We start from the raw sequence: 27,424 nt of genomic DNA, 5'->3' as shown, positions 1-27,424 counted from the left end.
TGGCTGGATATGAGCAAATTTCTAAGCAGAAGGTAAAAACACTAGTGGAATAAGAAAGCATAAAAAGTTAACACAAATAGAAGTAAGCTCAGGAGCACAGGTTTTGAGAACAAGTGGAGAAATACCATCAGCCAGAGCTGCAAACCACCTAAAATTTTGGACTGGTTCGGTTCAAAAATTTCTCAAGTAGTTTAGTTTGCGGTCTGGTTCAAAAGGCGATTTTGACCAGTGGTTTAGTTCGGTTTGCGGTTCGGTTCAGTCAAGTATATCATCTGAAATAATTCATATAGTTTCTTAGTTCATTAATGATAGTAATAATATCAGTTTATAATATTACTATAAAATCTTATTTTAAATAAGCGCCTCCGTAGCCAGGTGGGAAGGAGCAGCAGTGCGTAGCATACGCTTCTTGATTAGACCCGGGTTCGAGCCCGTCACCACCAAATACGGAGGATGTGGAAAGGTCAGAGAATGACCACCGCATATCCCGGAGCAATATGGCCTTAGTTGCTAATGCTCCTAAAAACCAAATAACCAACCAACTATTTTAAATAAAAGTAAATATATATTAATAATATATTTGACAAGTAATAAAATCGCATGTTGATCATTTTAAATCTGATTGAAAAAGGTGCAGAAATTACCAAAACATTAATTCTGAATATTAATCTCTTCTGGTATTCAGTACTCATAAATGTATACGAGAACGTTTAATTAGGAAAGAAAATAATTATTCAAACAAAATTTTTAATATAATTTAATAATACTAAGTAAGGCAGATATTTCCAGATAATATAAAAAAATCACAGAAAATAATCGCAATAAAACTTTAAGAACAGAAGAAACAAACATGAATTACAAGCAAAATATTATTAATTACTCAGATAATGGACATAACGAATTAATGTATCAAATTAATTTTACTTTGAAAACGGATCATGAAATCTTAAAAACAACATAGATTACATAGGTAATTTAAAATTAATTATTTAATTTTAAAAATAAAATGTCCTCCATTAACCTTGAGCCTAAACAACTCCTCTTATCAGTCAAAATGATCTTTAATGTCGAAAAGCACCTTTCTACACTTGCTTGTGTGGCAGGAACTGCGAAGATTACTTTGGCTAGCTGATAAAGCTCTGGGTGACTAAACTCTTTTGCTTTCCAATATCCTAAGACACTTGTTTTTGTTGGTAACCTTTTAATATTGTCAAAATTGTTCAGATGAGCCATTAAGTCAAATTTCTTTGTTTCCACTCTCTGTCTCTTTTTCATTTCTTTTTCAAATAACAGCTTTTCGGTGTCATTCTTGGTTTCACCCGTTACAGTAATGTGCAATTTCATCTGAACTTTTCATTTCAGGATTTTTTTCTGTAGACTGTAGCTGGCACAAGCTATCATAAATGTGCTATCAGCTTATGCACCATTAAACCACCATAACAACTATCATAAATGTCACATAAATGTTCCTTGGCTTTCTATTTTTAGATATTATCTGGTAATATTTGGTACCTCGGATCCAGATACATACAAGCTAAAAAAGTCTAGCTTTCCTTCAGATTTACTTCTAATAGCACGAGAGAGGTTACCAAAAAAGATGACAATTCATTTTCAATTTTTCTGACTTCCATTTTACATTTCATCCATGTGTAGTAAAAATCGGTCATTGTGAGCTATAAAAGTTTAACGGGTTCCAAAACTTTTATAATATTTTCAATCTTTTGCCACACATTGGCTGACAAATGCAATTCCTTTATGGACACAGATAAATCGATGCCAAAATTGTTTTAGCTCCACAAGACTTTGTAACATATTAACAGATATCATCTGGAATTCCATTTGGTTTTTGCAGTCTAATATTGGTTTCCTACACTTTTCTCTTTTAATGTATATAAAGATAGAACAGGTTTGCAGTTTTTTCACCACTGCTTGTGCTTTAGCCAAGGGCAGTTTAAATTCATCACATTTTAGAACATCTTTAACAGCCAACTGCAGAGAATGTGCAGCACAACGAACAGATATCATAATACCCTGAACACGTAGATCATGAAAATTTTCTTTACATACATTTGTATCACTAGAGTCTATAGTCTCAGATTCTTTGATATCTTCAGTATCATTATCTTCGATATCGTTTTCCAGATTGTTCCTGAGCAAGTAATTTGAATGACCTTATCATATAACCCCATTGTCCGTTGTTAAAGAATACACTTGTTCTAATTTAATTTCAAATTCTTTCAAGATGCTTGAAACTATTTTGCATAAATTACCGCTCGTAGCCCGATCATTCAATTCTCACATCGCAATTGTCTTTAGAACAATCTTGTCACAATCAAAAAATTGTACATTTATCTCAAAATTGACCTCTCAAATCAAGTTGCAGTATCTATTTTCAAAGAAATTAATCTGCACTTCAAAACAGCTGTAAGTTCTTTACGCGAGTGATTAGCTCATCGACACATCTCATCTTTTTGACAATTTATCTGAAGTTTACTACCAAGTCCCATAACAATTGGATCCAGTAATTTTCAGAATCCAGAGTCTTCAAGCAGAGAAAATGGTCTACCATTTACATCACTAATTCCACGCATGCATCTTTAACTATTTCTGCAGATATTTCAACCAATACGGTTTTTCTAACACCAGATGCAACACATTTTGTAATAGTAGGTAGCTGTGGAGACTATTTTTGCTTTTTGCTTTCTTTTTTAAAACATCTCATAATGCGACATGCTTTCTTTTTAAATGTTTTAGTAAGTTTTCTGAATGTTTTCCCTTCAAGTCCATTTTACAAATAGTACATTTTCTCTTGTCCGTTTCACTTTATAATGAAATTTTTCATGGACAGGATGCCTTTTTCTGTTGCCATTCATTGTTATCTGAGGGAGGGAAAAACAAATAAATATTTATTTTTAAACTGTTACAAAAATAATATTTAAGAGACATATGCCAAATGTTCCAATCAAAAATGACAGAAGTATGTACATAAAATGAACAAAAATATTATCATTAAATTACTTAGAATATCCTTTATTTCTTAAATATTATGCAGTACTTAACAATAAATAAGAATGCATAATCTTTGATTAGCAGCGGGGGGCTACATTATTGATCTTTTCTGAGCTTATCTGCCACAAAAAAGTGATAAATGCATAGATTCCTTCCCACCTATTTTTCTCTAAAACTAAAAATTCAATAACAATAAATAAAAAATTGAATAATGTACAAATTTGTGCAAATGCAGCATATTAGTACACAGCAATTCTAAAAAAGCTCAAGAAGGCATCGTTTTAATTATCTCATATTGCGAATACCTTCACAATGAGTTGCCATGATATTGCACTACTTCGAATAAGTAACGCTTCTCTAGTAGAGAAGACTACTGTTACTTATTCTCAGTGGGGCATCACCCAGATATCATTTCAAGGCTTGTTTGTATATGTGTGGGATAATAACTCTACTATCCACTTGTCCCTATTATACTTAGAAAAGCAAAAAAATAGAGGAAAAGTAATAGTAGGAATGGAAGAGGGAAAGAAACGGTGTAGAAGAATGAAAGGGATAGTAACTCCTTCAACTCACACCACTTAAAAAAAAATCAAACTCCTCAAATAGGCAATGCTTTCCCAGTAGAGAAGACTGTTACCTATTCTTGGAACCTCCCTGGTGACTGTTTCAGGGCTATTTGGCTCTCCTTTGATGGTTAGGTCCCTGATGATGATGATGCAATGATGACAAAACAGCTATGAAGTGTAACTCCACAATATGAGAGATGCCTGATGGTGTATAAAGTGAATTAGACTGAAGCACTTTTAGGGTTTAAACCTAAGGCTGCGAAAGAATTTGACAATGTACAAATTTGTGCAAAAGCAGCATATTAATACACAGCAAACTCTAAAAATATAGTTAAACACGACATTGTTTTAATTATATCTCATATATATTGTGAATATGAGAAAATGAGAAAAAATTGAATATTAAATAAAATAAAATATTAAAATTAAATAATAAATAAAAATACTCCAGAGAAGTTTTCCATTTATGCACATAGTTATTAGAACTATATTAATATTAATTATGTTTAGATAAACTGAAGATTCTCTGTAATTCAGTGTACGAGTTTCTCATCATTACGATTCAAAATATCCGAAATAAAATAAAAATTCATTCGATACAAATGAGAATTTCCAGGAGTTATTATAATTTAATTAATAAGTAAAGGTTACAATAAAATAATACATATACATTTACTGAAGACACTTCTTTTGGGAATCCTTTCTCCAAGATGTCCACGCTTAACCTAATATCGCAGCTGAAGTGCACTATGCCAGAGCGAAAACAGGAATGATGAACCCTCAGAACAAAGCCTCAGAAACTAAACATGCTAATCTTTTCAAAGAAAAATACTAATAAGTGATTCTCAGTACTATGCCATTTCACTTCCTTATCTTCGGTGTTCTGCTGCATCGAGGACATCCTTTCACACACACACCCACTTCAGCGCTTCTATTCAAATAGCTCAGCAGGGACCCTGTGACCCACAGGGTCCCTCCACAACTCATTTCTTGGTCAAAACGAAAAAACTCTTTCCTGACTGTATCCTGATGTCTTATGTGTGCTCCTGCGATTTTGCCTTTCTGGACTATTAAATCTACAAGTGTCATCTTTTTCTTGTCACCAAGAAAACACAAAGAGATGTTCTACCTGCAGTTGGTCATTACTTCGATGGAAACATCTGCTTAGATAAGTATTTTTGTATTTTTAAAGTAATGAACGTCATGCCCGACAAGTCTCGTTGTTCAGTGCTTAAGACGAGTGCTGCCTTTGACCGCTAATTAGAAAAATTCGTAGCCTTCCAGAAGTACTAGACAGTTGCTGTTTGTCACAACTCATTGCCCTCGGGTATATGCAAGCACATTGCTCCCTGATTTTTATTGTCCCGAGGTTCTATAAATATCTTCAATTAGCGTAAACACCTCCTCCACTACCAGAACCCACATTTAGGAGGATTAAGGAGCTATTTTCGAATTTACGAGTTATATACCTCTTTGCTTGCAGATATATTATTATTGCCTTCTGCTTCTTTTAAAAATTGTCAAAGTTAATTTTCAGAATTATCATTTATCTAATTCTGCTTCAGACCTAAAATGTGAAGTAACAATCTGAATATTTGAAATATTAATGATCTTGTTTTGAAGTCTACCATCTGCTAAATTGACCTCTCCTTACTTTCTTATGGCGATCCCGTGGTGCAGTAGAGCAGTTTTGAATATTGTCTAATAATTGCTGATTTATTTCACGATACTATGGAGACTGACAATGCCCGGGGAACGGATCAGCCCAATAAAATGGTCTTTCCGCCTTTGAGTACAAATCAGGGCCAATCTTTATCAGATGAGGCAACTCCAAGTGTAGGGTTGGGGCTTTTAGAACTTGAACGTTATGCTCCTGCTTCACAATCTTCTACTTTAGAAGACTCCAGGTGCTCTATAAGTTCCTCATACAAGAAAAACATTAGACCTTCTGCAAGTATATCTCCAGATAGGAAGATAAGGATACCCAATAAGGGCACTGTGATGCTGAACGAACTTCCGCCTCAAGATGCTGTTATTTTACTATGCAAAGAATTAGAAGGGTACCTCCTCAATGATAACACAAAGGTAACCAAAATGCAGACCAAGATCATTCTAAAGTTCTGGAATGGCTTAGAACAAGTTGCTCAGTCACTTATTGTAGAAATAGAAAGACTGAAGGTTCAAATAGATATACAAAATAAAAATGTTGAAGAACTTAAAACGTCAAATGACCAGCTCCAACAAAAGCGAATCGAAGAACTAAAAGTACAAAACATCCCAGTGATGAAAGGATTCCTTACCTGAGAATACAGTTACACCTACTTCTATTTCTGAAAATGAAACAGTAACTAACGCAGACAAGTATATGCACTTCTTACCAATTCTTCAACCTCAATGCCTGTTAAAATACAGCCTACAAAGAGGCCTCAGAACCTCATTATTGTAAAGGCTACTGAAGGTTCGCAACTCACTACTAGCCAGGAAGTTAGGGAACATGTCATTAAAAACCTAAAAAGTGATCTGAAAGAGGTTAAAATCAAGACACCTCGAGCTATCAAGAACAGTGGGATAATAATAGAGACAAACTCTAAGGAGGATATTAATGCTATTGCATCCTCTAAATTTATTTCTGAAGCTGGTCTGGCTTCAGAGGCACCAAAGGAACTAAATCCTACAATAATTGTTTATGATCTAGATAACGATTTAATTAAGGAAAAAATTTTGGATGATTTGTATTTCAAAAATTTAAAAGATCTTGGGTTTACACGTGACCAGATAGGAAATGAGATTGCATTTAAATTCAAAACGAAATTAGTGTCTAAGTGTACATCAAACTGGGTGCTTGCTCTTTCTCCACTTATTTTTTTCACAAATCTCCTCTCTAGACAGGATATTTATAGGGTTAATGTCTCATAAGTTTAAGGCCTTTACGATAGTTACCAAATGCTTCTGTTGCTTATCATATGGACATACATCTAGCTCTTTCAAAAATGAAGTACTGACTTGCGCACATTGTGCTCGTTCGGGGCACGTATTTTCAGTGTCCCAACAAAAGTGACCCTGCAGTATGTGCCAGTTGTAAACGAAAGAAGAAGACAGCCGATCACTTTGTTAGAGATGTCTTGTGTCCAGAATACCGGAGAGCTATGGAAACAGTAAGACAAAGAACTATTCCCATCCAGTCCTAATGATTAAAACAGTGATGAGGCTGAAGAATCTATACTCTTGACCGCCAAATTAAAAATCAGTCAATTAAATGCCCATAGATCTAAGACAGTAACTGATGAAATTCGAAGACTTGCAGATATCCTTTCTCCAGACATTGTTTGTTTACAGGAACCGTGTCACTACCACGGTAAAATTACAGGCTATTCTTTATCCACTAGAATAATAAAATCCCCTGATGAAGATCCAAAAACATCTATTATTGTATTCAATAAAAATCTAGACATTCTCACCGTCATTTCTCTCTGCTCACAGCATACTACCTGTATACAAGCTACTAATGAAATTATGTCCTACTTGATTTCTTTATACTGTCCACCGTCTTCAGATATTAATCCATTTCTGGAGTACCTAGAAACTGCTCTTCTTAAACTTTTACCAGAGCCTGTTATTATCCTAATGGACGCAATTACCAAATCTTCACTGTGGCATAGCGCAACTACCGATCACAGGGTGGTTATTAGAAGATTTAATTTTTGCTCATCAATTGCATGTTCTTAATCTCCCAAATAAGCCATTTTACCTTTTATTAGAAAAATGTAACAAAGGCGTTCAAAATTGGTTCTTATAACACAACATATGATAGCAATGAAAGTATAGTGCATTTTAGTGATTTTAATTGGTAACTAATACAATTTGCACTATAAAAATAATCTTTTAGAGAGTAATATAGTGAAAATTTCAACTTCCAAGGTCGTGGAACGAATTACCAATAATGTGTTATTGGATTCACATTATGATAATTTCACGCTACGATAGTGTCTCAGGAATGGATTAATATCATAAAGCTGGGCACACTGTATAGCTAAGTGCATGGTTTGAAATGTGGTATTTATGAATGTTTAACATTCATTTTTGCAATTAATATTCATATTTCTATTTTGTTGATACTTGATACTTTGGAAAAAAAAAAAAAAAAAAAAAACTTGTAGAGCAAGAACTGCCTGAATTTGACCATCTAGCTCTGGATTTATCCATTTCAGCATCTTCCTGCAATATTTTCTTAATGCCATGTATGCATTCATGGCTTCTGTGGTTTTTTCTTTAAAAATATTCCATAATTTGAAGTTTATTTGCCCTCTGCAGTTTGCCCAATTAATAGATGCCATGTAGCACTTTAAACTGTCAAAGTCTTCTCTTTTTAAATTAAAACCTGTGCCTTTAACTACTCCAACATCTTTCTTCATCTTCCAAGTGATGACTGTGTGATCACTACCTGCCAATGGTTCCTTATTTTAAGCCCTGTGATGTGATCCAATTCTTTTATAATGATGAGGTCAAGAATATTGTCACCCCTAGTATTTTCTCTAACGTGTTGGCACAAATAATAGTCATCATCTATAGCTTACTTAAAAAAATTTATATACAAGGTGAGTTTCCCCTCCCGTTTATTCCAATCAATCTGGGGCAGATTGAAGTTGCCCATAATAAGACATTCATGCTTGCTTGCTCATTCTATCTGCATGTAGAGCCTCTCATCATACTCTTCACAATCTTCAGGTCTGTAGATTACTCCCACTCTCATTATACCTTTGCTTCCATCTAACTCACACCACACGGATTCTATGCTGGCAGACTCAGCAAGAGCTGTTTTCGCACTCACTGCTTTTGGTAAGAAGCATGACACCATCACCACTCCCCCTGTCTTTCCTAAATACATTATATGTATCATAGTGGAACTTGTCATCCCCAGTTTCTGGGTGGTACCATGTTTCTGTTAGCCCTATTATGTCAGCATTAGATGTCCTAACCAGGAGTTCAAATTCAGCCATTTTATTGACAACAATCCTGACATTACTGTAGACACAATTAAGACTAAGTAATCTTCTGTAGTTTACTACCTCGACTTACCTCATGCATTTATTTAGGCTTGTTTCCCTATCTTTATCATCCTGCTTATTTGAAACCTTGCTAACCTCAGAATATCTTGCTAACATTGGCTGTTGTGACACCATACAAGAATTCTTGAAATGACTGTAAGCATTACTTCAACCCATATCATCAGATAAATGTAGATCTTTATTACTTCCCCCTCTACAGCAATTTCCCTGAACCCTTAAAGTGTCTTAATGATACTTGCCAAAATCCTTGTGCCACCTTTGTTCAAATGAATACCATCTCTATAAGATAGATTCCTTCAAGGGTTGAGTTAATCCAGTTGAGATTATCGCATATAATCCTTCCTATCATGTCTGGGTAGAATTACCGACACATACACATTCTGATCTGACTCACGGCATATTTTCAGCATAGTATTAATCCAGCAAATGGTCAGGTGGGTTCGTTTAATATTAGTCCCCACATGAATAATAATGCCCTTTTTGGCTCCCTTAAATTCTGACAGTCTGTTGGCAACATTATCAATTGTTGCTCCTGGCAAATGCACCCTGGTTCTGGTCCACCTATCTTCATTACAAAACATATTACCTATTTCCGTGACAGTAGAATCTCCCAATAAAACTATATTACCTTCAACCAGAGCAGTATGCACTTGACTATTCTTATTTGTGACCCAAATTGGGAGTGCATCACTTGAGAGGTCATGAGATACTCGAATCCCTGTCAAGATACTAGTAACACCTACATGAAAATTTGCAAAAAAAATGTAGACACATCATTATACAGAATTACTTCTACTGCACTCTCCTTACCTTTGTCACTAATGATTTCATTTACAAATGAAGGTTCAGACTCCTTTTTTTATTGGCTAAGAAATTATTCTTAAAGAAACTTCTATTGGTTGTACTTGTCTTTGTCCACCTATTTTGCATCTTGTGCTTTTAAACATTTGCATATCTACAGTATGCATGGGATATATTAGCTACAGTGTGGCTAATATATCCCATTTATCATTGATGTGACATAATTTATTTGTTTATATCATTTATTCCACCAAATGGATTTTGCTCCTGTAAAGTGGTTACTATTTGGGTGGTAAAATTATTTACAATAGATGCTTTTAGTTCAGAACATATTAAAAATTTTACGGATTTACAAAATTACAGAATTGCATGCCTATTTAAATGTGCATTTTGAGTATTGTGCAGATTCAGTATTTACTTCCTTCCTTTAGCATTAGCAGAGGCATATGATGCAAGAAAGCAAGCTTATTCAGCATCAGGTTGCTGAATTCAGCATCAGGTTGCATTTAGTTGACATTAATACAAGATCAGTATCATAATGTACATATTGCTGGTAATCTTACTGTCAGTCTGTTTATTAGTTATTCCAATGTGTTTTTAAGACCAAATAGAGATTTTAACTATTCTCTTACTTGAGTTTGAGACATCCTCCCTGACAATATAGTACTTTTGCAATGCTGCTCACTTTGGAGAAGTGAGCGGCATTGATTAAAAAGTCAAATAAGAATAGTCACTTTGATTCTTATGATGTGAAATGCATTATGAAATTGGAATTCATCTTGAAGATTAATAGCAATTATCTTAAAGTTATTGTCAAAGTACTGGATAATTTACAATAACCATAACTAAGAAAGGAGTTTTTGGGTTTGCCCATCTCCCCCTAATTCCTGAGAAAGAAAGAAAGAAGAAAGGAAATGCCAGACTTTTGGCCCATAGAATAATGCTTTTTTGAGATTTACAGAAAATGACCAGGATGATTTAGTTGCAGAGTTTGTAGATTAGTTTAATGCATATTTGCAGTGTTCAGAATTGACAAGGAAATTTATTACAAAATTTAAGTTTTTTTTACTCAAGTTAAAATGTGAAAAAAGTTGAAAATTGAAGTTTTTTGCAAAATTTAAAGTTTGAAATTGTGAAATTCAAACCATAAGACATATTAAATGGATATGTAATTATGTATGGATAGCTTGATAAATAGTTTTAGCAAGCTATCCATGCATAATTAGTACAGTTATTAATTTTCCGGTCTCCATACATAATTATTACAGTATTGTATTTATTATGGAAATCTAAAAATTGTGTTAGGATTTCGATTTTACACTTTCAGGACAAATTTTGCCTAATCAACCCTGCTGTCAATTTTTTTGTACATAATCTAGATTAATTGAGGGAGAGTGAGAGGACCGAAGGGGCTGATTTTGCACATCCATTTATACTGAAAAAGGACAAGTGCATCCAACCATTAGGAACTTAATTAGATTCAGGAGTTATTCCTTTGTACTGAAGAGTTCCTTCTTTTCAGTCTATAAGAGAAGATATGAGAGTGACTTAGGTGGTTGGTAAGGAATCTCTAGTTAGAGATGCAATACAGGACCATCTTGACAGGAATGGTGAAATTATATCTATATTACCCCTGTCTTCCCCCAACTAGCATTTTCCCCTGACCTCTTGAGGTATACTGTGATATTGGTAAACAGTCTTCCACCATATTTGTTCAATTGTATCCTGTATTTACAAAATAGATTCCTTTTACCTACAAATGCAGGTCACTCAGATAAAAATTTCCTCCAAGAAACTATGCAGCGTCCCTTAGTTCGTGAATTTTTTTTCAGCATGGTCTTATATTTATCCTACAAATCATCAGTTTGTGTTAAATAAGTAATGTATGTTCATTATTTTCCACATTAATAATTACTTCCTTTATCCCTCTTAAAATTTGACCATTTGTGGCGATTTTATTAACTAAAATGTAAATATTATAGTAATTAAATTTTAAAAAATTACATAAGCAAATAGCAATATTTATGAACTACTTAAGAATTTAAAATTGTAATAAACCTAAAGGAATGTAGCTTACTAGAATAAACTATATAAAGGATAACAAAAGTTAAATTTAATAATATTAATAAATATTAAATTTACAATATATTAAAGAAATTAAGCAAAAGCAAAAATTAGTGTACTGAATTCTTTATCCAAATAGCTAATCCTTTAAACTGTAATTCACCTGTCTGTATAGCAAAGAGAGAAATGTTTTCTGAAACTACCAAGCCAATTTGAGAGTGGATCAGAGTAGCAGGTGAGGTCTTTCAGAGATTAGTGCTGGAATGATATTGGTTGAGGAATAATACAGGGGAAGCTGGCAATTGCTACTTCAAATGGATTTGGACTGACTGCAAGTATTGGCTGAAAAATGGCAGCTAATGATTAATGCCACTAAATACAAGTATTGCATTTGTGGAGCAGATTCCCAAGAGTAGTGTACAGAATTTTGGGGGGGGGGGGAATTAATGTTTCTTCAGGATGAGAAAGATTTGGGACTTATGATAAGGAAAGACACAAAGTTCAACTTGCAGTGTAAGCAGGATGAAAGAAGGGCACATGGTGTTCTGACTATGATTTATTAAAAATTTTCAGGTAGAGAGAAGCATAATTATCTCTTTCTGTAAGACAGTGGTGTTGACCATATTGGAATATTGTATTCCAGGTCTGGAGGCTGCATCTGTAAACGATATAAAATTTGTAGAGAGGGGCAAAGAAAGATAACTAGATTGGTGAAGAATTAAGCTAATTCTCTACGATGAATGGCTTAGAAGATTCCTTCAGACTTTAGCAAATGTACACTGGGGGTGGGAGGAATTTCACTGAAGTATATAAGGTTCTGGGTGGATGAGTAAAACAATTACAGGAAGAATATTATCACCGATGAGTGAACAAGACAAGGAACAGAAGGCACAGCTATAGTCCTAGGAAGTTTACCTTCTGGCGGTTATGTTGTGGAATGTTGGAATAAGTTGCCTGCAATTGCTAAGAAAATTCAGGAGTTGATGATGGGGATAATGAGCCCCCCCCCCCAGTTGATGCAGAATAAGTTTACTACTTGAATATCATTTTAATACTAATAATAGCATTGTTGATATAAGAATGAAGTTTTTTTTTATTATAAATTAATCTAAACCTATTTTACATGTTTTTTCATATTTAGAGCTGTAAGCTTTCTATATATGGAATATTTATAATTTTTTATGTTACTTTATTTACTTTTTTACAAGTAGAACCAGTTATGGGTTTTTTTTTTTTTTTTAGATACATCACTTTGTAGACTAATGCATTAGATGATATATCTTTAAAAAAATAAAAATTAATAAGACAAAAAGGAAACTCAGTTTCTAAATTTATTTTTAGTAGTGAAAATACAAAGCTTACATATTACCAGGTAAGGAAGGAATAGGGCAGGTATGTTTGAGACAGATTTTTGACAGCTGATTTTACTCCTTACTGTCTTATTTTTCTTGTTGTATACAAAAACAACTGATCATCAGGCTGGTCAAGGCTCTCAGATCATGTGGACTGGAAAATAACTGGACCCGAAGAACAATCACTGTTAATGTTTTAAATTAAATTTAAAAAATTCATGTTGTAAAAACTAATTTGATAAAGCAGCCTTTTTGTATTACACTAAATTAAAACACAATGTTGTTGAAAGTTTAGTGTTATTCAAGCAAAGGACCAAGCATGATGCACCTCTTGAAACACATTAGAGCAGGTTTTGTCACAGGTCTATATTTGTACACTCAAAAATAAGAGACTAGAAATTTTTTTATCATATGTAGGTTAACTGTAATTCCATAATTTGTTCTGTATACAAGCATGTGGCATCTACACTGGTGTTCAAAGAAAGTGCATCACCCCTTAAAATTACTGCAATAATTAAAGACAAACACCAGCCAAGGAATAAAAAATTTTTACTATAAAAATAATAAAATAATGTGATACACTATCGGAAGACTAAAATATTACAATAAATTACGATAAAATAAACTACGATAAAACGTTAAAAATATACCGAAGCAATAAAATTATCTAAAATAAACTGGATTAAAAACGATAAAACCTGAAGCTTTCGGAGACTGCTCTCTCCTTCTTCAACAGTATACTATTGCTGCAATGACACATCCTTAAGTAGCAGACCATGACACTCATGCATGTGGTCCATCAGACACATGGTCGGCATTCCCCACGCGCACATCGGAAACGGAAGTGGCTCGGGAGCGTGTCAAACAGAACCGGTCATCCCGTCTGAGGACAACCGCCTCAAACAGGGGGTGTAAATGTGTCCCCCCCTGTCCCTGTTAATAGTATTACGACTGGATGAACCGATTCGCAAGCTCTCGAGCCACTTGCGTTCCCAAAATCCATGGGCACGGACCATAATGACCGCGTCTTCAATGACCGTAATGATCCCTTAAAATTGTAATTGTTGTCCAAATAACGTAAGTATATGGCAATATGTCTTACAGCTTTCATCAGATAAGATTGACACGCGTAGGTGATGATGTAATATTGCATCAGCTGTTACTTTCAGCTTATATAAGCATGCTCTGCAAGAGTTGCAGCCATTCCTTGCTTGTGTCAGGATGGCGAGTTACATGTAGTTGATGCCACGAAGAAAGAGTGCTATTGTTGCTTTAAGTGTGGAAGGATGTTCTTCCCGTCATATTGCTTATAGTGTCTTGTAATCAGTCGACAGTGAGTAGATTTCTTTCCAAACTCAAGAATACTGGTTCTGCTGATAGGAAAAAAGAAACCGGACGCAAACAAGTCTCTATGCCAAAACAGGACAGAGTTTTGAAGCGCTTATGCCTTAAAAACTGTAAAGCTTCTTCATCTGAGCTGAAAAGAGAATGGGAAGAACATACCGGAGTGATAGCAATTGCAGTAACAGTCAGAAGACGTCTCTTCAAAAATTGACTTGTAGCCCTTCGTCCTAAGAAGAAGCCCCTCCTCACACAAAAAATAAAAAAGGTTCCATTAATTTGGCATAAGGAGCATGTCAAATGGACCCCAAGCGGTGGAAATCAGAGTTTTTCTCGGATGAGAAGAAATTCAACCTGCATGGCTCTGGTGGGAGACAAAGATTCGCCGTAGACGTGGTGAAGAATACCATCTAGACTTTATGGTGTCTACAGTGAAATTCCCTACCAGCCAAATGATATGGGGGTGCATTTCATGTCACAGAGTAGATCATCTGCATTTTATAAAAGGTTCTGTAAATGCCATTGGATAACTGATTATATTGGAAGGTAAATTTCTGCCAACCATTAGAGACCATTTCAACCTGCCAAGTAACTTCATCTTTCAGGATGACTCTGCTCCTTGTCATTGGGCAAAAAGTGTAAGTAGGCACTTCTGTAGTTACTTTAGCTTCATTTCTGGATTAGAGGTTCAACAGTAATGTGTTTACATCTGTTACAGGTGAAAAAAATGGTTGGAAAAATGGCCCATTACAACTCTTAGCTGGCCAGGAAACACCCCAGACCTGAACCCTATAGAGAACTGTTGGCATCGTGTGGAATCTGCAGGTGCCAGAAAGAAACCAAAGACCCTTCGTGAACTTCAGGAAGCAATTATTGGTGTTTGAAAACACGAAAACTGTCAGTTGATTATCTTCAGAAATTGATCTTGTCAATGCATCAATGGTGTGCTGTTATCAGGGTCAAAGGCAGTTCAACTAAATATTACTTTGACTAGTGAACTTTTCATTTTGTTTTCCATTTACAATAATAAACTGAAGCAAATTGAGGGCTTCTGATAACATTTCAGCCATAATTGTAGTGTTTGTCGGCAATTATGGCTGACTGTTGTATAAAGGCTGCAAATGCTCATTTTGGAATATTTTGAGATCACCCGTCAAATATTATTATTTTTTATGAAAACCCCAAACACGAAAGGTATTGGAACCTATAGTACTTAGTACCGTGCTTGGGTTGGAGGTTCAGAAGACGAAAGAAGATATTTGTTGACATTAGACTTGAACTTCTGCAGACTGTAATTTTCAAGAAATATGTATGAAGGAAGGTTGTTCCAGAAAACAGCAGTTGAATGAATAAACAAGGAAGATGAAAAGTTGGTTCTGTGAGTTTGAAGTTATACAGTAGTAGTAGTGTCATGTGATGCAAGAAAGCAAGCATATGAGCTTATGCAGCATCAGCCAAAAAAAAAAAAATTACACAGCAATTCCCTCTAAATGTTTGTCCAGTTGCTCCTCTAATTTATTTAACCTATCAACTTCCACAACGACAGATGGAAGTGTGTTCCAGCAATTAACCACCCTCTGGCTAAAGGCAAATTTCTGCACATATATTCTACATCTGGCTTTTCTCAATTTGAATTTATGTCCCCTTAGGTTCATAATCTGAACAAGTGGAAGAATCCCATCAGAATTCAGTTTGCACAACCCACTCAAGGCCTTATACACCTCAATCAGATCACCTCGCAGGTGCCTAGTCTCCAGCCGCTGCAATTTGCAGAACTTAAGCCTCTCTTGGTAAGAGGATCCCTTCATTCCCCTCACCAATCTTGTTGCCCTTCTCTGTACACGCTCAAGCAAATCTACATCCTTCCTAAAATGAGGCTTCCAGACGTGTACACTGTACTCAAGGGGTGGCCTGACCATTGCCTTACACAGAGGGACAATGAACGCCTTTTCCCTGTTAGCAAAATTCATTGACAAAACCCCATGACCTGCCCTGGCAGCCTGTCTGCATTGCTCAGAAAATTTCATATCTGATTGCACAATTACTCCCAGGTCTTTTTCATTTCCTACCACCTTAAGTGTAGTACCACACAGTTGGTGCGTTCCTCTGGGGTTACTTCTACCCATAAGCAGTACATTGCATTTGTCAATGTTAAACTTCAGTTGCCACTTCTCAGCCCATCTTCCCAAATTTTCTAGATCCTATTGCAGTAGTATACTGCCATTACTGTCATTAACAACCCTGTCAACCTTTGTATCATCTGCAAACTTCGACACTAAGCCTGATATACCTTAATCAATATCATTGATAAATATACAAAACAACAGTGAACTCAACACCAAACCCTGCGGGACTCCACTAATAACATTAGTCCACAAAGAGCAGCGCCCATTGATTACCACCCTCTGTCTTCTCCCACTCAACCATCCTTTTATCCATTGTAGCGACTTACCCTTAATACCAGTCTGCTCCAATTTGTGCAGTAGTCTTCCCTGCGCAACAGTGTAAAAAGCTTTCCTGAAATCCAAGTATATGATACAAAATTATTTTTTACATCCAGTTCCTTTGTAACCACATCATAGTATCTAATCAAATTTGTCAGACATGACTTTCCAGTAACAAACCCACGCTGTGTCTAAATTATTGATGCAGTCTTGTCTACATGATCCTAAACTAACTGGTCTGTAATTACTCGTGTCACCCTTCGATCCCCCCTTTGTGAATTGGGGATACATTTGCACATCTCCAGTCTGCGGGAGCCTCCCCTGAGTCCAAGGATGCTCTCATAATTATGGCTAAGGGTTTGCTTAGTTGCTTTGCCGCCTCCTTTAATATAACTAGATAGATCCCATCCACCCAGGGGCCTTTATTATATTTAACTTCAATAATTTCTCCTCCACTTTGCACTCAGTTATTACAAAATCATTAAGCACCCTGCTACAATTTGATACCTTCTGGCAGTAAATGGATGTTGGCTGGTGGCGGCACGTATTCGGACTGTTTTGAAAGAGAGCGGGAATTCTAGAAGCCAATTCAGATGAACAGTGCCCATGGAAGTATCTATAGAAAAGGCATGCAGCACAAACAGTACGCCTATGAGATAGCGAGTGCAGAGACTCTGTTAGAGAGGAGTCATTAATTAACCTAACTGCCCTCTTCTGAATGGAATCTAGAAGCCTGAGAGAGGTTTTGGGGGCACTGTCCCAGATGTAGGAACAATATTCCATGGTAGGGCAGATTCGTGATTTGTACAGAGTGAACAGCTGTTTGGAAGAAAAGTAAGACGCCTAGAGCGAACGAGAAAACCAAGTATTTTACATGCAGAGGAAGCAATATTTGTGATGTGCTTGTGCCAAGAGAGATTAGAAGTCAGGGTAATCCTCAAAAGAGATATATCATTTTGCCTAGAAATCGGAGTGTCACCAAAGATAAGCATAGGAACAGAAGAATCCTTTTTGCGAGATATAAGACAAGACTGAGTTTTAGAAGGATTGAGATCAACTAAGTTGTCTATTATAGTATATTACTTAGCTTTGCCTTAACTATTAGTAAATATCTTTTGTTTATATTTCTATTTGTGATTCTAGTCATTAATATAACATACCAGTGCAAAAAAGGGTTAGAAATGTGAAATTCCTAGGTGATGCACTTTATTTGAACACCAGTTCAAATAAAGATTATTTGAACTGGTGTATGCTGACTGCATACAATGAAATTATGCTTGAAGCATAATTTCAATTTTATATACAGAGAGAGAGAGAGAGAGAGATTAGAACTTGCACAATGATGCAAGCTTTTATAACATTAGAAAAAAGCTTAGCAAAATAAAAGTGCATGTGCCGAGCACGCACTGTAGATTGTTTTATGTGAAACACCCTTCTAGTTTCTTTTAGGTATTTTGATTAGTACATATTGTTTATGAAATAAAAGAGCTTTTGCATTCTAAATATTTTATTGATCATTTACAAATTTCCATAATTTCAGCTGGAAGACAAGATGCAATGGGTTTGTGATAGCTAAAGTAAGAGATATATACTTGTGATTGCAACAAACTTGAACAGTGGCCTTCCTAAAAAAAATTTCCAAACTAAACCTAGTGCTGGGCTCAGTGTAAGCATGATCTGTTTGTTATGATTAGACAGCTCAATAAACGTACAGTGTTCTTGTTTCTAAGTGCCAGTGAAATCGGTTGGATGTGTGTTCATATGTAAATAGTAGTCGTGTAAGGAACAGGAGCTTGATCATTTAAACTTATCTGCTCTGCAATTGTAGAAATGTTCCGCTGTGCATAATTAATAGTCATTTCGGGTACATAATTGCTAGATGGAGTCGCATTGCTGGTTGAATGCATTGCTAAATCAAACACTTGATTTTCTGTTTGTCTTTTATGCAGTCTCAATGGTCTTTATTTTCCTCAGTTTCTTAGGTCTTGATGCCTTCATTCTTGCTCAATACTCTCAAGAACACTTTGCACTTGACTTCGGCATCATTGAACACTCATATTTTATTTTCAAAAATTGTTTTATTGTGTTTTTCTAATGCAGTTCAACAAAATTCAAATGAATGGTGTTTGAATTTTGTAAATTGGTTCACCGGAACTCGAGATAGCGTAGCAAGCACGAAAATATGTGTCATGCACTCTAATCACACTACTGCAGCATCGAGTTCTCGGCACAGACTAGTGGTGGGAGTGTGGGAAGCACCTCTGGCAAAGGTCGTAGATGATGTAATCACTTCTGTGGCGCATGTTTTCATGACCAACTGATTTACTCCGTTGAATTTTGTAGGTGTCCACAAGGACGTTTCACATCAAAAAGTTTAGGTTTGAATTTGGATATGTTGATCTGTAAGAGGGGTGTTGTTGTTTGTTGTTATTTGGTTTTTAGGAGCATTAGCAACTAAGGCTATATTGCTCCAGGGATATGCGGTGGTCATTCCCTGACCTTTCTGCATCCTCCGTATTTGGTGGTCACTGGCTCGAACCCCGGTCTAATCAAGAAGCGTGTGCTATGCACTGCTGCTCCTGCCCACCTGGTTATGGAGGTGCCATAAAAGGGGTGGCTAAAGAGGATCTTGCACATAGGATGTTTACACTGGCTGTGAACCATGGCACACCACTGGTTGTACATTAGAAAATTGTGATTCTTGCTCTTCAAATGTTGTTATTGTGAAATCCAAATCAGTACATCTCCTTTCGTATGCATATTTCTGATAAAGAGTATACTTCTCATAAAGAGCCAAACAGACCCAGAAATATTTCTGGGTTTGTTTGGCTCTTTAATGTATATCTGGATGACTCAAAAAGTCATCCAGATTCTGTATTCGATTTTTTGTGTATATTACTTTTTTTTGTATTTTACTTTTCTTTATTGTTTAATGATGTTAACATGCCAAAATATGCATTGTTTTTTTTTGAAATAATAGATGTGTATTATATCAGTTATTGAGAGAAAGTAATTGATTTTTATTTTAGCGTGCTTGCACGTTGCCAAGTGAGCGTTGAAAAGAGTGAGCTAGCAACAAGTTGTGAATTCTCGGAACCTTAGCTGTCTGCAAATTCTAAAAAATTTTGGGGATAAAATTTTAGAACAATAAATTGGTATTCATCTAAATAAAGATTGTTTTTTAAGCATATTCACAATGAAAAAAATTTCTTTTGTATTATGTTCTCTGATTTTCGCACGCAACAACAGATTTCAAGTTTAAATGTGACAAAAAAAAAAAAAAAAAAAAAAAAATCAAGCCTATCCAAATTTCATTAAAATTGGAGAAATAAAATATGCAAACTTATTCTAAGAAATAAATTTGTGAATCCTGTGCTGGCAGGAAAGCATTCAGAGAAAACAATCCTAAACCCATTAGATCTCTGCTTCATATGCTTTCCAGTACAAGGATTAATCCTTGAGCATTGTAGATACTCATTTGTTAGGGCAAAACAAGAAATTCATATTGTATTAATAATAATAAAATATAGGATATATTTTACTATTAAATACTACTACTATAAATAAAATACTACTGTTACTAATAATAAGCTGACGTTTACTGCTAGGAGTCTAGTTGTTGCCTATGGATGGACTGACAGGGAAAAGACCTGTAGGCACTTTACTTAAAAGCAGAAGTGCTTAAAACACTCACTTATTAAATTTCTTTGTTTAATTTTGCCATCTTTCACAAGAGCAACACTTGCACAAGGCAGGGAGGGAAAGTTCATCGTGCATAAGCAAAAACATTTTTGCTTGTTGGCAGTGTGAAGGTTCTTGTTCAAACCAACATGCAGTAAAACATCGCTTTGACGCTCGCACGCTTACTTGTCAATGTGTAGGCATTGACAAGCAATTATCATTTTGTACACTGACCTTACTCAGTGTACAAAATGATAATTGCAGTTTTGTATGCTTAGAGCCTTGGTTCCGTATCCCTGTTTTTTATGATGATAAATGAGATTTGGGTGATGTATCACCGCATGTTGGATATTTAGAATAGAATAAACAAAGGGTATGGTAGCAGTTAGTTGCATAACACTAGCAAGAGCGTACTTGGCATTATTCATTCCAAATTCAGAAGAAGAAGAGAAATTAGATTCCATTTTACCACCATGGCTATTGACTGAGCTTTTTATGTAATGCATTAGTAGTGATGCAAGTAGAGAATATTCTTAAATATTCTCTAGTTAAATTAAAAAAATTCTCAAGAATTACTTATCCTTGCATGGGCATAGCTAAAAGCAATTGATCGTACACAAAAGGTCTGTTCTTTGTCATATATAAAGTAGCATTGTAAAGCAATAAATTTTTTTGATTGTAATACAAAAAAAATGCATAATTAGCAAAGAATTTAAGTATTTCACAATAACGACATATTTTTTGAATTTTTAAATAAAGAAAAAAAATTGGAAAAATTTGGTTAATTAATCTTAATTTTGTAACATTTTCCTCTAAGATGATTTAAAAAATTTTTTTATATATAGACCATTTTTGGATTGAAAATAATGTCATAGCATATAAATAATGTATTAGCTATTTAATGAGTACTAATGATAAGGAAATTAATTTATAATATATGAATCTAAAATATATAAGATATCTTGTTTTTGTTAACAGGCTGCATTTGTGAGAGATACTTTGATGCCTGGTGAATGGGATGTTTGTGTTACATCTTATGAAATGGTTATTCGGGAAAAATCAGTGTTAAAGAAGTTTAACTGGCGCTACGTTGTGATTGATGAAGCACATCGAATTAAAAATGAAAAATCAAAGGTAAGAAATTTGATATTTTAATCTGGTTTATCGGTGTTTAGCCATTCTTACTTCTTTGTTTTCTTGGGATATTGCTAGTTTGATGGAGAGACCTGGGTTTAAATTTTCCGAATGGATGTTGAGACCAGTCGTGATCTTTATAATCTGTAAATAAGCATTTCGTTAAATTTAAAAAAAAAAAAAAATATATATATATATATATATATATATATACCAGTCATTATATAGGTTAAATCTGAAGTGTTAGGGGGAAAGCTTATTACTTTGGAGTACGGCATGAGGATCCACTGCGTGGAGTCAGTGCCACCTTAACAATGAAGCCCGATCAGTGCATGTTTGATGTCATAATAAGTGGGCCATAAGAAGTACGTATGGAGGATGTGGAAAGGTCAGGGAATGACCACCGCATATCCCCGGAGCAATATGGCCTTAGTTGTTAATGCTTCTAGAAACCAAATAACATAACATAAGAAGTACATAAAGCTACATTGCTGCACAGAATTGAGAAAAGCAAAAGCAAGGGTTGAATGTAAATCTACTTTATTTTCTGTGCATAATGAAAGCTAATTTACGTTGCAAGGGACAATACAAAAAAATAAATAATAAATAAATAAATTACAGTTTTGATACTTAAGTGTGATATCATAACATTCTGAAAAAATGAAGATAACACATTTTATAGTTAACTATTTCATTACATTTTGAATGTTTGACATGTAATTTGTAATTGAATAGAAATTATTTTACTTTAAATTTAGCTTGAAGTTTCAGTTTGTGTTGCTTTTAATACATCATTTTTCTTTTTACAATAATTGTTGAGCAAAATATTGATAATGGTATTAATTAGCAAATTTAAATTATTTCTCCAAAATGACCATTTTTGTAAACATCGTTCAAAGAAAATTCAATAGTTCTCAAAGAAATTTGACATAAGTAATGATAAGAAAGCTCTCTGATTACATAACTTCAACCTTACTGTAGGGCTTGTGACGATAATTTTTTTGAAATGATAAATAACAATATACAGCAACTGCGTTTGGTTCAGGGCAACAGTCCACCACTATCCATAGGATAAGCAATATTCAGCTGTGGAGGATTTGTAAATAATGAAATACTTCTATTAATTGAATTACTACAGTATTATAACCAATTTTCTCCATACCCACAATAATTTTTTTTCAAAACTGAATGTAATTTTTCTGCAGTAATTTTTTTTCATGGATAAAATATAAATGACATCTTTGTAATTTGACAATAAGCTTTGAATCATAAATACATATACACTTGTAGCTGCATCAGTACTATCAAAAGAATTTCTAAGTACTCTTCTACCTTTATAGTCAATATAAAGTTTCAGGCGAATTTCATCGATCATTAAACTAATTTTGCATACTGAAGAATTTAAAAGGGCCAATTTCTGTTTAGCATTCATTAGAAAATGATTCTCTGACTGATCATCTGGAATTTTTGCATTTAAAGAAGAGCGGAGCCTACTAATAGTACCTGATGAGGGAGAAGTAAGAATGCTGTAGAAATTTGTAGGAACGCCGAGATATCGAAAACACCATAGTTGAAAATATTAATACTTCAGTGGAAATCTGTATACATTCATTTTACAATGTAACAAATGTAATTGTTCCCATATGAATTTAAACACTGATGCTCTATCACTATTAATGTCTTCCACAATTCAATTCAGTAAACTACCAACAGCATTTAAAACAAAAGAAATATTAATATCACTGTTGTTGGCAATTACTACATTGTAGCATCTGTTCTAAGATGTTAGTAATCTGATTGAAACTATTCACCTTCATAGGAAGTTCCAGTGACTTTGGCTTGCCTAAATTATTAATTTCAGCGCTCTCTACAACATGAAATCTTCACTAATCACAAATGAATAGGCGATGGAAGGTGCTGGCTGAAATATTAAATATAAAAACATAATAGTTATTTTTTGAAATAACTTTCCAGCATTCGGGTAATGTATGTCTATTCAGGCACTCTGCTTGTTGTGTGAACGTATGAAATTCTTGAGCATTTTCATAATAATATTTACTTTTAGTACTGTTTTCCACGGCATTCTCAAAGTGGTTTTTTTTTTTTTTTTTTTTTTTAATCGTTTCTTTTTGATACTGTTGCTTGTAAATTCCTGTGATGACAAATAGCTTGGACAGTTTGGAAATTGTGATGGAAACCTCCGTGAATTAATTTTCAATGCTTTAAATTTACAGCGATTCCCTTGTTTTTCCCATTAAATTTAGATGTCCGTCTAACTATCTGGGATGGCTCAAAATGAATCTCGCATACCTTAACAATATGAAATATATAAATAAAATGTTATGCTCTCTTTCAATTTTCACTTTACTTATTTTTAGCATCTCATAGACCAGTGTTTCCCAAAGTTTTGACTTCTGTGTACCCCTTATTATTTTTTCGTAAGTACCAAGTACACCCCCCCCCCCGTAAAAAAAATCGTATTTCATTGTAAATGTCTATAAATATTTTAATTTGAATTTAAATGTACATAAAAAAAATTGCTTACTTTATTAAATTAATAAAGTAAACATACTATAAAGTTTTACTTAATTAAAATAATTTATCATCAATGTGAGTAGTCAAATTGCTTGTGGTGGGATAATATTCCAGCAAAATTTGGCTCTGTGGTTGTTAATTTCAATCTCAAATGCGGTTCGGCATCTATAATGCAGTTCCTCTTCTTCGTTTTAATGTCTGCAAGGGCCGAAAATCCAACTTCGCACAGATATGAACTTGGAAATGGAAAAATGAACTTAAGAGCTTTATCTGTTAATGCATGAAATTCATTTTGTATTTGTAACGAAAATTATGATAATGTATTCTCTTTATATTTGTTTTTTTAAGAATCCATCAGAGCTAGTTCCAAAAGTTGTTCTTCTGTTTGTGACAGACCCTTTGGCATAGATTGATTGATGTTGAAAGGGTATCTTATCCACTCAATATTAATGTCAAATTCAGGGAAATACTTTTCTACATTAATCTGTAAACTTTGTAAATGTTGCATTATAATAATCTTCACATTGCCATCAATTTGTTTATTCGTACTTGTGTGTAATTCATGAAGAGATGGGAATGCGTCCAATTCTCCATTACCAACTCTCTTTTGCCACAACTTCATCTTTGCCAATGTCATGTTCACTTTATCTTGAACGTGAAATATAGAGATTTCCTTGCCTTGTAAGGACAAATTAAGATTATTTAAAACAGTAAACATATCTGTCAGGTATGCTAATCGATTGACCCATTTCCAATGATATAAACATTTTTTTAATTCAAAACTTTCATTAAGAAAAACCTGTAGTTCATTCTGAAGTTCAAATAAACGAGTTAGAACTTTTCCACGAGAAAGCCAATGAACCTTGGTATGGAAAAGAAGTTGTTTATGATTACTACCCATTTCTTCGCATAGTTGTGAGAAAAGTCTGGCATTTCAAGGATGGCATTTAATATAATTTATGATTTTTAGAGCTTCATCCAGAACCTTTTTTTTAGGTCTGCAGGCATTGTATGTGTAGCTAAAGCCTCTGTGTATGCAACAATGTGGTGCAATAGCTTGAATCCTTGAAACAGGCCCTTTTTTTAGATCCAACCATGGATTTCACTCCATCCTTGCTTATTTCAATACAACTCTTCCAATCAAGTTTGTTTTGCTCCATAAATTTTTCCATAATGTTGAATATTTCTTCTCCTGTTGTATGTTCTGGCAAGGGTTGGCAAAATAAAAGGTCGTCATGAAATTTTTGATTTTTTTTCTTATCTAACAAACACTAGAAGAGTTGAAAAATTCGTAATGTCAGTGGATTCATCGGCCTGCAATGCATAATAACGACTCTTACGTATATCGGATAACAATATCTCTTTTATATTTTCAGCCATTTCATTGATTCTCTGATGAACAGTATTATTTGAGAGGCAAATCTGATCGAAAGACTTTTTGCATTATCTCTGATCATTACTTCTGCTGTTATCTTTGCCGCAGGTTTGACCAAAGTTTCACTAATTGTCTCCGCTGCACCACTTTTTGCTATTAAGAACGACACATGATATGAAGCTTCTATTGCCTTTTTATTTTCACCTTCTGACACGATTGACATCATTTTCTTAGTTTCTTTTAAATTTTTGAGTTTCTAATGCCTTTTTATTTTCACCTTCTGACATGATCAACATCATTTTCTTAGTTTCTTTTAAATTTTTGAGTTTATTTTGAAAAAATTCTACAGGTTTGTCCTTGTATTCATTATGTTTCGATTCAAAATGGCAAATTAAATTAGATGGTTTCATGCTTTCATTTGATAAAGTTTCACAACAAATGACATACTCAAATAGGTTCCTCTTCATATCCCGTCCATGAAAATCCACATTTCAGGTAATTCATATCGTACTTACGATGTTTTTTTACTTTCTTCTTAGCTGGTTCTTTAGAGACGTCAGATGGCACACCCTTGTCAATTTCATTTGGTCCATATACAATATTAACCTTTTCTTGTTGTTTGCAGCTACTTGTATCTGCTTTATTGCTCTCTTTTGTGCATTTTATAAACCATGCTTTTAACCAGTGATCCATACTTAAGAATCTAAAGGGTAAAAAAGAATTTATAATATTTATTATGCACATTAATTTCTGTGCATCATTAAACAAAAAAATAAATATTTTAAAACATAAATAAAAAAATCATATAAAAACATTATACGTCCTGGTTAATATATTGCCTAAATATGCATTTAGTCGCAATAAATGTAGTGGGCTATCTGTATATAAGTAATCTGTGGTAGTACTAACGTATTTCCCATTATTTTAATTAGCAGCACATTTGTGATATGATCAAATAATGAAGCACATTGCATTGATATTTACTTAACTATCTTAATTAAACATATGCTAATGATCATATAATCACTCTTATCAGTCGCTGTCGTATACTCATCGCATTGTTTCAGCCTCCTAAAGTGCATTTGGATATGAGCTGAACGAAGATTCTAGAGTGTTCGCATGTGCGATTTTCAAACTACCAAAATGCAGTACTTATCACAACTTGAGTGGGAGAATTCATACAAAATATATAATTTATGGGAAATATATACGTTTAAAATAATTTGTTACTACAGATTTTTTTCTTCTTAATAATGATTCTATGCATCAGTGGTACATAGCCGAAAATTTCCATGTACCTCCTGAAGACCTTTCACATACCACACTTTGGGAAACACTATCATGACAGATAACATCTATGACAGATATGATCAAATAGGATCATATCTGTCATAGATGATTGTTATTAGATTTTACGACTAAGGATACTTCAGTCTGTGTGCACAGTTTATCAAGGGTTGCATATAATTGCACTTCGTGTATTTAGCTCACTAAAAGTTGCAATAAATAAAATTTTAAATCTCGTTAATACAAAGTTCAAGGGACCTAAATTTTCACATTTTGTAATAACGAGGTTTGTAGTAACGAGGTAGACGCCTCCGTAGCCAGGTGGGAAGGAGCAGCAGCAGTGCGTAGCACACACTTCTTGATTAGACCGGGGTTCGAGCCCGTCACCACCAAATACGGAGGATGCGGAAAGGTCAGGGAATGACCACCGCATATCCCGGAGCAATATGGCCTTAGTTGCTAATGCTCCTAAAAACCAAATAACAAACAAACAAACAGTAACGAGGTCCCACAAAAGTGTCAAAATTTTACCTTTTTATTTTTTTGGTACATACTGTATATCTAAGAATAATAATAAATAATAATAATATCAAAAATAAATTAATAAAATAAAAACAAAAGCCTTGTCTAACATACAGTAATAGGAATAACATATTTTTTAAAGACTTTTATTTTATTTGTAAGATAAACTAAGAGAAAAGCAATATTAACGGAAATGAAAATATTGTACAATATATGTTTTGATATACAGTATACAATATTTTAGTAT

At 34.2% G+C, this 27,424-nt stretch overlaps 1 protein-coding gene across 1 annotated transcript in view; it reads left to right on the top strand.

Annotated features, from left to right (window-relative positions):
• Iswi (nucleosome-remodeling ATPase imitation SWI) overlaps nt 1-27,424 on the top strand; it is a 473,510-nt gene that overhangs the window by 161,528 nt on the left and 284,558 nt on the right. Inside the window, exon 7 of the mRNA XM_090385082.1 lies at nt 21,303-21,458. Within this exon, the coding sequence (XP_090241208.1) occupies nt 21,303-21,458 (156 nt within the window). The remainder of the gene's footprint in view (nt 1-21,302; nt 21,459-27,424) is intronic.

The sequence above is a fragment of the Mastigoproctus giganteus genome, chromosome 11 (assembly GCF_048544385.1).
Source record: "Mastigoproctus giganteus isolate SK-2022 chromosome 11, ASM4854438v1, whole genome shotgun sequence".
Classification (NCBI taxonomy): domain Eukaryota; kingdom Metazoa; phylum Arthropoda; class Arachnida; order Uropygi; family Thelyphonidae; genus Mastigoproctus; species Mastigoproctus giganteus.
Note: the sequence above shows the minus strand (reverse complement) of the source record. Positions and strands in the feature narration are given on the sequence as shown.